The sequence below is a fragment of the Lutra lutra genome, chromosome X, assembly GCF_902655055.1.
Source record: "Lutra lutra chromosome X, mLutLut1.2, whole genome shotgun sequence".
In the NCBI taxonomy this organism is placed as follows: domain Eukaryota; kingdom Metazoa; phylum Chordata; class Mammalia; order Carnivora; family Mustelidae; genus Lutra; species Lutra lutra.
In genome coordinates this window covers 86,156,254-86,170,655 of record NC_062296.1, presented here as the reverse complement: position 1 = coordinate 86,170,655, position 14,402 = coordinate 86,156,254, and the positions used below count along the sequence as shown (strand labels likewise).

The 14,402-nt window shown below is 48.7% G+C and overlaps 1 protein-coding gene across 1 annotated transcript in view; it reads left to right on the top strand.

The window, feature by feature from the left end:
- The first annotated feature begins 230 nt into the window (after window positions 1-230).
- The window catches only part of NHS (NHS actin remodeling regulator), a 337,315-nt gene continuing 323,143 nt past the window's right edge, over window positions 231-14,402 (top strand). The window contains exon 1 of the mRNA XM_047715174.1: window positions 231-1,307. Within this exon, the coding sequence (XP_047571130.1) occupies window positions 758-1,307 (550 nt within the window). The 5' untranslated portion in view covers window positions 231-757. The remainder of the gene's footprint in view (window positions 1,308-14,402) is intronic.

Below are 14,402 nucleotides of genomic sequence, written 5' to 3'. Positions count from 1 at the left end.
ATCCTAACCCCTTGGACGCGAGTGCCTTTGCGCCGGAGCGCGCCGGGCGCGGCGAGGCCACCAGTGACTCCCAGCGGCCGCACAGGGCGCTGCGCACCCCCTCGCCCCGGCCTCCCTCCGCCCTGCGTCCGCCCCGCCGCCCCCGCGCCGCCTCCTGAGCTGGGCTGGAGGCGGATTCCTCTCTCCGGGTTTTCAAAGCGCCTTTCCGAAACCTCCTCCCCGCCCAGAGAGGGAGTGAGATCCCGGGCGCAGTCGCTCCCCGGAGCGGCCGAGGGGCGCGCGGGGAGAGGCCTGCGCCGGGGTACTTTCAAACTGAGGCGCGCGCACACACTCACACGGAGACACACACACACACACGCACGTACATACACACACATATACACGCCCATTTATATAGGCGGTGGCGGCGGCAGCGGCCGGGGCGGCGGCGGCGAGGCAGGAATGATGGAGCTGAGCCAGCCGACCCGGGTTGGAAGCAAGTGAGGAGAGCCCAGGCGCACCCCGGGATTTCTGTGCCCCGCTCTTGTCATCCTACCCAGGGAACGGTGCGCCCGGAGGAGGACCAGGTGGACTGATTTGCTAGAGGGGCGGGGAAGAAGAGGAGACCAGGTGAGCGGAGGAGCCCCCGCGTCTCCGGACCGCCCGGTGGAGCCTTTGCCCGACTCCTGCTCCCTCTCCGCCCAGGTGGGCGCGCCCGGTTCCCCGCTCGCAAGGGGCGCTTTGAGGAGACCAGAAAGTCGCGGCCCGGCTTCGCGGGATGCCTTTCGCTAAGAGGATCGTGGAGCCGCAGTGGCTGTGCCGGCAGCGGCGCCCGGCGCCCGGCCCGGCGGAGGACGCTAACGGAGGCAGCGCGGAGCCGCCGCCGCCCCTGCAGCCGCCCGGCCGACGGGACGAGGCCGTGGCGCCGGGGCCGGAGGATCCTGCCCGCGCGCCCCCCGCGCCTCCCGGGCCGCCGCCGCCGCCGCTGCCCGCGCCGACCGACCAGGCGCAGCCGCCGCACGGAGAGGCGCCAGCGGCGGGCGAGGAGAGCGCGGCGGGGGTCGCCGAGGCGGCGTCCGCGGCTGGAGAGGCGTCCACGGCGGCGGCCGCGGCCGTGCTGCTCATGCTGGACTTGTGCGCGGTCAGCAACGCCGCGCTGGCCCGCGTCCTCCGGCAGCTCTCGGACGTGGCCCGGCACGCGTGCAGCCTCTTCCAGGAGCTCGAGAGCGACATCCAGCTGACCCACCGCCGCGTCTGGGCGCTGCAGGGCAAGCTCGGCGGCGTGCAGCGCGTCCTCGGCACGCTGGACCCCAAGCAGGAGGCAGTGCGTGAGTACCCGCGCCGTCCGCCCGCCCGGCGCTCCGGCGCCGCGCCCTCGCGCCCTCCCCGGTCGCCGCAATCCCACCCCGCGGCGCCGCGCCCGCTGCAGCCTGCACCTCACTCTCGCCGGCCCCCACCGCCGCCCTCCCCTTCCCCTGGGACCCACCCCAGTCCTCCCGGAGCTGGGAGTTCCCGCTGGGCTGGCGGCGGAGATGCGGCCGCGGCGGGGGGCGGGGAGGGGTAGAAAGTTAAAGGGGCGGCCTGGGAACTCGTAGGCAGCTGCGGGCTGAGAAGGAGAGTGTTGGGGACACAGGAGGCAGAGGGGACTGTCATTCATTCCCGGGACTCGCCTTCCCCGGGGGTGGGGGTGGGGGCTTGGTGCAACTCCTGTGGTTTCCAGCAGCCCAGCCCCGAGCCCTGTAGTGCCCTCCATGCGTGCTTGGGGGGGGGGGCTCGAGGAGTAGTGAGCGTCCTTTTTGGGCTATTGGAACGTTGTAGCGGTTTTGTCACTCTCGCTGTTACCTCAGGGTCTGCGCCGAGCCCCGAACTTGCGCCTTGCGCTTGCGTAGCGCGGCGCCGCTCGCGGAGCGAGTGAACTCGGAAGCCTCTGCTCTAACCTTGTGGCCCGACGGGGCCGCGGGGATGGGCGTGGAGGCAGGAGTGTCCCAGGCCCGGGGCATCTTTTCCTGCGCCCGCCAGCACCGGAGCCCTACTAAATGGCTCTTCGAGCCGTCCGCCTTCTGAGGATCGGGGAGGCGTGTCCCCGTCCCCCCTCCCCCACCGTGTGCTGTCGCCCCAATCTCCCCGCGTGTGGAAGACCCTTGGGCATCTTTGCTGCCCTTTAACTTCACTCTGGCGACACCCTAGGGCTCCCAGTCAATGTCCTTCTGTGTCATCTGCCCTCCCAGGGGCGCTCAGCAGGGTCCCTTGGCGCACGCTCGGTCGAATCAGGCGGCGGCCGCATCCTTTAGGAACGAACCGACGGTGGGCGGGGGCGCTAGGCGCGCCGGTCCTTTGGCGCCTAGTCCGGCTGCGACGCTCGCGGCGAAGGTGATGTCAGCGGCTCTGACTTACATAAGAAGCTTCCTCGGTTGCCGCAGCAGCTGCGCCGGAGCGCGGTGGCCGCGGAGCGCGCGAGGCGGGGGCGCTGTCGCGGCATCCTTCCTCGGGGATTTCCGGGCACCTCTGCCCTGCAACCCAGCCCCAGCCTCCTCCCCGACGCCCCCCACTCGCGGACCTCCCCCCCCAACAAAGACCCCTTTGCACCGCGCCCCGGGAATCCGCTGCTTTTCTGCAATAACGATAATAATAAGCGTAATGAATAAATGATGTGCGCGATCGGTTTTCGCAGCTATAAAAGACCCAGAGTTGGGTTAATGACTGGTTGTTTAAAAGGGCAATTCCGGGATGAGTTCTGGAAAGAATTAGGACTGCCGTAGGCCAAGTCGTATTTTACTTTTGGGACTTGAAATGAGCGCTTTAATCCTGTCTCCTTAAAAAAAAAAAAAAAAAAAAAAGAAAGAAAAAAGAAACCCGAACGACACAGCAGGGATAAGCCCTTCACTTTCTACAGCGCTGATATCTGGGGAGTGCGTTTGGGGTGAGTGGTAACTTCACTTCAGAAGAACTGGAGGGAAGTTTTGCGGACCGTTGAGTGGTGCATACATTTCTGTGCGTGTGTGTGTGGGGGGCACATCACTCCTTAAATTAGATCTCACACAAGTGAACCCCCGTGCTGGAAGGGAATGTGCTCCTTTCTCCCCTCTTGCTTTAGAGAGAGCAGCGGGCCCTCGCCTATCTGGCATTTAACACAGTCCTTTAAGGCCCTTTTACAAGAGTGCAGACTAATGATTGAGGGAGAAAAGCGAGGATTTTTGATGGCTATATACTCTTTATACGTATTTATACATGAATAGATAAATAAAGATGGGGCTAATTAATACCCAGGGATGAACTTAAAATCTCTTATTTTTGAATTTTTCTAAACTATTATCTCCACACTTTGTGTCCAGACCTTTCTCTTCTCTTGTCCATATAAATTTTGGATGGCACCCAAAAAAACCCCAAACTAGAAGTCATCCATAATTATTTTTTTCCAATGATACCTTATACCCAATCCGATTAATAAATCCTGTCAATTCAGAGTCCTACCACTTTTCACAGTCCTATAGATACCTCCCTAGTCCTGACCACCATCACCAGTCACACCGTCTAACTGGTCTACCAGCCTCCAGCCTTGCCTCTGGAGTGATTTCACTGAAGTGTATGTCGGATCATGTCACCCCTGCAAAAGTCATGCAGACTATGAAGGGACGATGGCCGGTGCGGGAAGGCTATCCAGGGAGTATAGAGGCACCCAGATACCTTCAAATGAGGAGGAAAGGGAGTGTGAGTCACTTCTAGGTTTCCCCTCCCTTTGAAACTCCCTTAGGCTTTGGCCAGTGCTAAAGGGAGACGTATAATGTAGTAGATGCCACTGGTAGTCCACCCATAGCCCTCTGAATTGACAGGATTTATTAATTGGATTGGGTATAAGGTATCATTGGAAAAAAATAATTATGGATGGCTTCTAGTTTTGGGGTTTTTTTTTTTTTTTTGGTCTTAAGATGGTACTATTTCCAGAAATGGGTAAGGCTTGTGGAAGAGTGGATATTTTATTGGGCGTGTGCACACGCGCATGCATGTGACATCAGTAGTTTTGTATTTTTGCTATATCAACTTGAGATGCCTTATGTGTCTTAGACAGTTAGATGTGTGAGTTCTGAGCTTAAGAGAGAGACCCAGACTGGAGACATGAGTGTGAGACATAGGGGTAGAGATGGCTGAGGGCTGCTGAGCTGGTGGTGGGGGGTGCTCTTACACGATTACATTGATTTTTCTCAGTGCGTGCAGAGGGAGGTCCTCAGCTGAGATGGTGTTGGTAATGTGAGGAGAGCAGGCTGGGTGTTAATGTTGTCTCAGGGAGGGAACCTGGATTCAGTAAGGAAGTGCAGTGGGATTACCTGGCTGTGTTGAGAGCCCTCTGAGATTTATGGTCATAAACTTGAAGTACGTCCAGCTTTTCAGTCACTAAAACCTGAGACTTTGGAATTACTTCACGAGCCTCTACCCCAAGCCATTCATCCTTAGACATTTTAATGTTGTTGGCTTTTTGGTTGCCGTTGCTTGTATTTGTCACTGAGTTTTAAAGGAAGTTTTGTAATGAACTTTAACATTCCTACAGAAAAGTGCAGAGACCATAAATGTACAACTCTTGTAACCATTATCCAGCCTTAGAAAAAAAGCACGACTTTTTCCTGAAACCTCTTCCACAGGCCTTTAACCCCCCCACACACCAAAGGTAACCACTGTTCTGACTTCTACCCCCCTCAATGAGATTGTCTTGGTTTTGAACTTTATGTAAGTGGAGTCACATCCTATCTGCTTGTTGGGTTAACAGTGCTAGATACAAGATTACATAACATTCTTCCAATTTGTTGCACGGATGGCAGATTGCTCATTCTCATTGCTGAAGAGAATTGTGCATCATGTGTGTACTCCACAATTCATTGATCCGTTCTCCTGATGATGGACATTTGGGTTGTTTCCAGTTTAGGACTATTGTATTTTTTCACATGTGTTTTGATGAGCTAACGTTGCCACAGCTGTTTGGTATATATTTAAGTGTAGAATTGCTGGCTCACAGGGGATGGGTATTGGCTTTAGTAGTTACCACCTGCCAGTTTTCTAAACTGGTTGTACCAGTTTATACTCCTTGAAGTTCCAGTTGCTCCACATCCTCACCAACACTGATACTGTCTTTTTAACTAAAGCTACCCTGGTGGGTAGGTAATAAAGTTCTTGTTTTAGTTTTAATTTGCATTTTTCTGATAGCTTGTGAGATTGAACACTTTTTCATATATATTTTTGGCTCTTTGGATATGCTGTTTTGTTAACTGCCTGTTCATGGCCTTTGCTCATTTTTCGGTAAGTTTTTTTTTGGTACCTTTTAAAATTGAAGGTGTTCTTTATATACTGTGGATATGCTTCATGTGTGAGCTCTAGATACTGCAAATACCTTCCCTAACTCCGTGGCTTGCCTTTTTACTCTCTTAGTGTTATCTTTTTTTTTAAGATTTTATTTATTCATTTGACAGACAGAGATCACAAGGAGGCAGAGAGGCAGGCAGAGAGAGAGCAGGAAGCAGGCTCCCCACTGAGCAGAGAGCCCAATGTGGGGGATATGGGGCTCGATCTCAGGATCCCAAGATCATGACCTGAGCCGACGGCAGAGGCTCTATCCCACTGAGCCACCCAGGCACCCCTCTTAGTGTTATCTTTTGGTGAGTAAACGTTATTTTTACATAGTTAGGTTTATCAATCTTTTTCTTTATGGTTAGCATTTTTGTGTTCTGTTTTGTTTGCTCGTAAATGAATTCCTCACTGATCCCAAGTTCATAAAGATATTCTTCCATGTTCTAGACATTTTTTTGTTTTGTTTTGCCTTTGTCATTTACATCCACAAGTCATATGGCATTGATATTTGCAAGTGATGTGAGGTAGGGGGTCAAGATTAGTTTTCTCCTTATTGATGTGCAATTAATCCATTGCCACTTAACGAAAAGACCTTTTCTCCATTGCACTGCAGTGAAACTTTTATCCTCTATTGAGTGGATTGATTTTATTTTTGAGCTGATATTTATTGAGTTCTATATGTTGGGCTTTATGCTAAGGCATTTATATGAATTACCTTATTTAATTTTCACAATAACTCTGTGAGAGAGGTACTGTTATTTCCCCACTTTACTAAGGGTTAGCAACTTGCTCCAGGTAGCAACAGCTAGAAAGTGCTGGAGCCTAGAATTAGGACCCAGGTCTGAGTTCACAAGTTGTGTTTCAAGTACTAGACTTTTCTCCCATGTACCACTACACAAATCCAGGGGAATTACTATATTAAAGTCAAGGCCCTTCTCAATATGCCTCTGTCTCTGTGCCAGCCTCCATCTCCTGCTCTTCTCCCCAGTGTCCCTCTCTGCCTTCTCCATCTATTACCCTAATCCAGCCATACTGAACTACTGGGTGTTCCCCAACTTGCCAGGTTTTCTCATTCTTCATGCCTCTGTGTATACTACTCTTTCCTTCTGGAACATTTCACTGATTAATTCCTACTTATTCTTTGATACTCACCAGCATATTATCTTCTCCATGAAGTGGAACCTGATTGCTTGCTTACCACCCCTCCACCTACAAGTTTTCTAGAACTGTGTGCTAACTTTTATGATAGCTTTTCTCATTCTGAACAGCAGACAGTGTTGGTGCTCTGTCTGTATTCCTTCGGCCACCCCTGCCATGCTGAAGGCTACTGACTATAAACCCCTAACTCTGCCTAAGGCTTTTTCCCCTTGGCCAGTGGACCATGGTTGGTCTTGAACAGGGGGAAAACCAGAAGTGCCAGCGAGTTAAATGCCCCTGTAGCAGTAGCCAACCGATGATGGATGGGGCACTCGTGGGCGAATGCCCCAATTCCCTTGCATGTTGCTTGCTATCTCTCAGGGCTCCCCAGTAGAACTGAGCTCTGGTTGCCCCGAAGGGCTGACTTATGTGATAATGTACTATGTATTTTCTGTCTTCCATTCTCCATCTCACTTTCTCATATCTCTGCGGGTGGTTCTTGGCGTTATACTTGCACTCATTGGATCTGGGGGAACCCAGACCAAAACAATCTGTTTAATTTTTGAACTATGAAGGCAAAGACCTAGGGCCAGGAGTATAGTAGAGGTGATATTTCTCATTCTTTTTCCTTGAACTATGTATCCCCGGATTATTAATATTAGCCACATGCCCAGCCCCTCCCAGATGCTCTCCAGTGGGTCTGGAGATAACTTCTTACCCTTTAGAGGATATCCTCAGTGCTTCAGGGGTGAGAAGAGATATGGAAGGAACTCAAGTCTACTATGATGAAGATGCATCCACTTAGTTCTTCAGTGTTCCATCCGGCAGCCTTTGAGAGTACTGTTCACGGTCCTGTGAATGGAGTCAGTGACGGCCCCAGGAGATCCCAGCTCCCTATTTGTGAAGCATAATTTCAGCCAGAGCAGACACAGAAACTGGTAAACCCAGAAAGATAATAGGAAATAACACATTGGGTAATTCCATCATTTTGGGCTCATTCCGCTCTGGGGGGGATGATCCTTTTCCTCTCCCATTCTGTTCATTCTACCACTTGCAAAACCATTTGTAGTCTGGTTAATGCGTTTTTTTGGATGTTTGAGTAACTGGTTAGATTTCTTTTCCTCCTGTCTCTGCTCAGCGAGCTTCTCTGATGCATTAGGAGATCCTAACAGCTCCATTGAAAGCTGCTTTTAAATCCATCACAGAACAACTGAGAAGAAAGCAATCTTTCAAAGGTTAATAATTCATGGTTGTAATTTCCTCATAACTCGTAACAGCAACACATTTCCTTCTAGACCTTTCTTGTACTGGATTGGGCTTTTAAATCAAAACTACTGAACTACTTTACCTAGGAAATCCTTGAGATTCTTTTGGGCTGATAATGCTAAGACGGTAACAAAAAAGATTTCTTTCTTCCTGTTTGTGGAGGCCTTTCCCACATAATGCCATCAGGAAAGTGTAAATTCCACATAAGCTTTCAGAAATGTCTGGAGTCTCAGAGCTTCTGGTCTACTTTTAATGGGCATTACCTTTAAATTGCAATGACATATGAAATCTCTCCTATTGTCCAAGAGTCTTAAGGAGTCATTGACTTCATATAATACTTTGAAATTTTAGGGACAAAGATGATTTTGAATGTAGTTGGAATTTTATTTTGATAGCTCAGTTTTATTTTTTTTCTTTTGTGACTTTTTACTATTAAAACTCATGTAACATGAGATTTTTGTAGGACATCTATTAAAAAATCATGGGAAGAGTATGCCTGGACAAAACCATCAATCACAAAGATTCCTGAAAGTTCTTTTTGTATCAAGAATTCCTCATAAATCTTATCCTAATAATAAGTGAAATAAAAAATAATGAGGTAAGAGTGGTTTTTCAATGTAAGGCTCTCATTCTAAGGTCTGAATTTGTGGAAAAAAAGGTTTTGGAGAGCCCTTCTACCAGACCGCAAGGCCACAAAGGGCAGAGAGCCCGTCTGGCTCAACTTTGTTGAATGAGTGAGACAGGCGTGGTCAATTTTTGTTTCTTACATTAATGTCCATCACTCAATTCACTGATGAAAATGAGAAGGTTTGTGTGTCTGGAAACAGGAATCTGAGGACCTGGACATCCATACACTGAGAGATTACTTAGTTATAAGTACCTAAGTCATTGAATGTGAAACTAACCACGAATAAAATGAATTTCCCAAGAGTAGGAGAATCCCAGAGTTGGGAAAGACCTAAGTATCTATCAAATCCAACCTCCTGCCCAGGGTTGCAGAGCACAAATGGACCCATTCCTTTGTTCATATGGATGCCCTGTTAGGACGAAGGTGGCCCAGGCCCCTGCTATTTTAACCGTCGCACGACATTGTCGCTGCATTGTTGTATTGCTTTTATGGCCCGCGACTTTGCTTTACAGCAGCAGTTCTTTTACACGAGGTTTCCCCTATCCCATTGTGCACTTGGGATTTTGAACTTAAATTTCACAAGACTCTCCCATTGTCTCTGTTGAATTGAATCTTGCTTGCTTTGCTCTTTCATTTCCAATCAGTGGTGATGGTTTAAAGTCTTGATTCACTGTGTCAGCTGTTGCCCACAGCATTTTGCTCTCTGCAGACATCATAAACATGATTCTAGCCCATCACCCACATCTCTGATAAAATGATTGTTCAGATGGACTCAAGGACGGTGGCCATTGGCAGGCAGTACTGGCAGTGTCCCTCCAAGCTGATGTCTGTTCAACAGCATTCCTCGGGTACCATTGTTGCAGCAGCCGCAAATGTACCCCCCACCTTCCCATTAAAACCACATTTCTCCACCTTGCCCACAAGATCTATCATCATGAGCAATTGTCAAATGGTTTGCTGAAATCAAGATACCATATGTCTGTAGCATCCCTTTGATCTCGCAGTCTAATAACCCTACTCAAAAGGGAAATGAGGTTAGTCTGGCTCAAACTGGACTCGCCTGCAGCCATCAGAGGGGCCATTTAAGTTTTCTTGTATAGAGTGGATGAAGAGTTTATTTTGGGGAATCTGCTTTGGTGTTTTGGCCATAGAGTGACTACAGCCTTGGACTGCAAGGGGACTCTCTGGGTCTTAGGATCCATTTCTCAGACTCCAAAGTGCCTGGTTTTGTAAAAGGCAGAGAATCAGAGAGCTTATCTCTTTCTTCTATGATAGCTCATGTCCTTATCACCTGTTCCTTAAGGAAAGGTTTGGGATTCATGACCTTTAGCATTTGCTTAGGCTCAATTTGAGTGAGGTTGGCAAGTGTCCGGTTTATCTAATTGTGGAGAAGCAAGTGGGAATGTGGCTAAGAGCCTGGGCTCTGAAGTCAGACCACCAGGCTTCACATCCTAGCTCCACCACCTTACGGCTGTATGACTTTGGGCAATTTTCTGAGTATTTCTTTTTGACGGTCTGTTATGGGATGGAGATAAAAGTGGTACCTATTGCATCCAGTTGTCGACGGGATGGAAGGAGCCAGGGTGCATGGGCGCTGGGAGCAGTGCCTGGCACATGGTGAGCCCCTGCTAATTATTGGCTCTTATTTTATTGCTGCTATAATTGGATCACGCAGAGTGGGAGGCATGTGTTAATTTTGTCCAACTAGGTGAAACCTGTGCCTAAAACTGTGACCTGGCTGGTCTGGGGGCAAGGAGACCACTGGGCAAGCAGCCTGTGTCCCCGCGCACGGTCAGAGGACTCCCAGGATCTCCGAGCTCTTCGTGCGCTTTTTGTTATGCAGAAAAGCGTAGAAATAAAAACCATTTGACCAGCGATCTTATCATTTAGGTTCATGCATTTCTTCTCTGCCAGGCACTGCTGTAGGCACTTGAGCTCCATCAGTGAGCAAAAAGTTACCAACAGCTTTCAGAGGAGGGAGACAAAACCTAAAGAACAAACCTAAAGAAACAAACATACCTTTCAGCAGATTTACAAAGCATCTTAGGAGGTGTGTTCTGGGCAAACAGAAACTAGAGCAGGGTGAGGGCCAGCCAGGGGACTGGCCCGGGGTTGCTGTTTGCCATGGTGTGGTCGGGCGGGCCTCATTAAGGACGCAGTGTTTGCAGATTGACAAGAGGTGATGGAGTTAATGACGTGGGCAGCTGGAGGAAGAGGGCTCTAGTGGAGGGATGGCGAGCGGGCCAGTGTGGTACATGTAGAGTGAGTAAGGAGAAGAGTGGGAGGAGAGGAGGCCGGGGAGGTGGCTCATGGAGGGTCTATTTGGCCATGGTGAGGATTTTGCTTTCCACTCGGAGTGAAATGGGGACTCATTGGAATGTTTTCAACCGAGGAGTAACATGATTGACTTAGAGTTGAAAAGGATCACGTTGGCTATTGTGATATGAAGAGGCTGTGTGGGACGACAGGCGCGCGGGGAGTCAGGAGGGGGAGTCAGGAGTAGAAGCAGGGGGAACAAGTGGGAGGCTGTTGGCAGTTTTTCTGATGAGAGGTAGTGGTTTGGCAGAAGGAATGAGACGTGGTTGGATCTGCTTTAGAGCTGTTGACATTTTTTTGTTTCATGTTTTAGGGCTAGACGATGCAGCCCATACAGAGGGGCATAAAATTGAAAAGGAATGGAAAGCTCTCCTCCCCTCTTACCCTGCCAGACTTGCTTCAAAGGAAACCATGTTAGAACGTGTCGTGCTCCTTCTAGGAGGAGCACAAGCAAATTCTCACATACATCTAATGCCTTTCGTAAAGCCACTTCTGAATGTCCAGGAAGTCGGCACTTCTAGAGTTTTGTTGATTAATCTTATTTTGCTACCTTGGAAAATTTTAAAAGATGTTCTGGTACTCTTTTTAAGAAGAAATCAAGGTTGAATTTCCATATGATGAAGTGTACAGCTCTCAAGTGTGTGGTTTGGTGAGTTTCACCTGTGTAACCCACACCCCTATTAAAGATACAGACCGTTTCCTCGCTCCAAGTAGAGAATACCAGTTGGAGTTAGGAGAGCACTGTTTGAGCTCTGGTGCCCTGATACTAGCCCCTACCGGGCCGGTTCTATGACTGTGGGCACAGAAGAGAAGAGAAGTATTTCCACGGGGGCTTTGGGGGTTCTTCAGTAGGATCAGACTGAGAACTAATGACTCCATGTATCAGATTTTTTTCTTGTATCAGATTTTCATGTATCAGATTTTCAACTCTAAGTCAATCATGTTACTCCTAGGTTGAAAACATTCCAATGAGTCCCCATTTCACTCTGAGTGGAAAGCGAAATCCTCACCATGGCCAACTAGACCATTTTTTAAAGATTTTTTATTTTATTATTTATTTATTTATTTATTTAAGATTGATTGATTTATTTATTTTTAAAGATTTATTTATTTAGAGAGCACCTGCACACACGAGAGAGCACCAGTGGGGCAGGGAGGGCAGAGGGAGGGACAGAGAATCTTCAAGCAGCCTCTCTGCTGAGTGCAGAGCCCGATGTGGGGCTTGATCCCACGATCCCAAGGTCATGACCTGAGCCGAACCAAGAGTTAGATGCTTAACCAGCTGAGCCACCCAGGCGCCCCAAGATTTTCAAGACAAATTGCGATGGTAGAGTTCCCTCGGTCTCATGGCACTGGCTCTTTATGACATCGTGGTGCTGAGCTTTAGGGAGGAGCTGGGACAGGGATAAGAATCTGGCCTCAGAGGCCCCAGGATTAACTTAGAAGTTGGGGTTTTTCTAAGATAAAGCTAAAATAACATTTTAGAGGATGTGAAAAAAAAAGAATGTGTTCATCTCCGACAAATTTTGAAGTAGCAGGGAATACTGATTTGTACGTGTGTTTCCAGCCGATGCTGATGCGTGAAGCCTAGACGGAGGATGAAGAAAGTTCTTTAAAATCTGATTTCTGATTATTCCAAGTGCATTTAGGTTTGCGAAATAAGAAGCCCTATTCTGGAGTTCAGCTACTCTTGATTTTTAATGCCAGACATCTGAGGGATGGAGGAGCTAGTAGCTCTGAGGAGGGATGACAGCCAGTGAGACACAATGTTCATTAGAATTTAATATCAATATTTATGTTTCTCTCCAGCATACATCTGGATTCTGTTCCTCAAGCCTGTATTTATATTTTAATAATGTAAGTAAAGCTGTATTTTCCTTTTTAATTTCGCATCAGAGTTCTGCCTCAGCCAACCCCTCCTCACCCCTGCAGTGCTTCAACTGGAAGATGGTGCATGTCTGTTGAGAGTTCGAGTCTAGAGAAGAACTTCGGGGCAGGGGGGAAGTGCAGCACGAATAAATACCGCAGAAATCCTTTTCCATGAGAAGTCCTAGGGCTCTCTGCTTCCCAAACCGGAGCACTGGATGGATGCTTCAGAGTTTGGGGTAAGGTGGGCAGACCGAGAAGAGACCCTGAGAGGTTTCCTTGGAGTTTCACTTGGCTTAAATGCCTCCTGTGTGAGACAAGAGACGTTGGAACTCTGCTCAGGTATCAGATGTCACGAGTGCTCATCTGGCAAAGTTCTAGCCTTTGCTAATTAAAACTAATCCAGTTGCGTGAAGAAAAATACATTGCGTAAGGTTGCCACTTGTGTAGCTTTATTTTAACTCTTTGCCCTATACCCTGAGACCAGCGAACCTCAGGCTGGGGCTAGGGTGGGAAGAGATGGTGAGAAATGGGATTTGCTTACAGATTCACTTGAGTAAAGACAGCGAGCAGCTATTCAATGTATTGGTTTGTCGACGTAAATTTGAAGCCCTTTCAGGTTTTCTTGATTTGTCAGCGGAGATGTTTTAATGGCTATTGAGTGAGAAGGAAAGGTAAAAAACAAAACAAAACATAAAAAAAAACCCCACAGAGTCTTTCCTTGACTTCTTACCTTGTACTTTATTTTCTTTCCAAGTTGCTCTGTATGCTTTCCTGTGGCCTTCAGCTTGGTTGGATCAAGCCCTCCACTTAGGAAGCTTAGGTTCAGGGTTTGCTCCCTGAAGGACTGGAATTTTGTCATGATCCCTGGCTGTGTTCCTCATCCTGGTCACTTCTCTGGTAGAAGTTATGTTGCCTTTTGATTCTCCCAGTTCCACTACTTGCCAGCTGTGCGATCTTAGACCAATTCTTTCTGTGCCTTAGTTTCATGAAATATGGGAATATTGGGAATAAAATCTGCGAAGTATGGGAAATCTGTGAAATGGGACACTATTAATACTCACCACGTAGAATCATTGTAAAAACGGAGTGAGTCTATCCATGGAGCGCACCAGCCACGTGTCACGCATACACAGAATACAGTGTGTGTGTGTGCCGTGGGTGCTATTATTTTTGTTACTGTTTTATCATGATTATTAGGGGCTCGGGAAAAGGAACTAGGTATAAAAATGGATTAAACCCAGTCCCCGTGGCTCCTCAACCAGTGTAAATATTCTGGGCAGCTGGATGTGTGGTAAAAGTGAGGACAGAAGAATGCCACCCTGCTTTCTGGCTTGGCCGGCCTCACTCATGTTGGAACACTGCAGGAACAATTTAGCACCTGGCAGCCATTCTTCAGGGGCGGGGAAAGGCCTGGCTTAGGATGTGTGCCATTGTGGAAGTGGTGCCGAGTGTAGACACCCATGCCCTTATTTTCTGGAACGGTCTAGATCTTCTCCTGTAATGACGTGTCCACAGATTTGTCCTCTGCTTATTGTAGTCAGACAATGGAACGGCTAGCAGAAGAGAGCAGATGATAGATCTGGGCCGACCATGGCAGAGAATGGCCAAGGTGTTCACCAACTCTTCCCTTTTCTTCCTGGACACATCGCTGGACTACATTTCCCAGCCTCTCTTGCAGTTAGGTTGAACCCCGTGACTGAGTTCTGTCCAATGGCTGTGGGAGGGATAACTGCCTTTGCCCTAGGATGGAAATAGAAAAGCTCCTACATAAGCTTCTGTGGCTTCTTTCTTCTTCACTCTGCTGGCTGCATGCAGAGGGTTTAGCGGAAGACTCTGAGCCCCTTAGGGATGATGGTAGGGCCACCAGACGGGA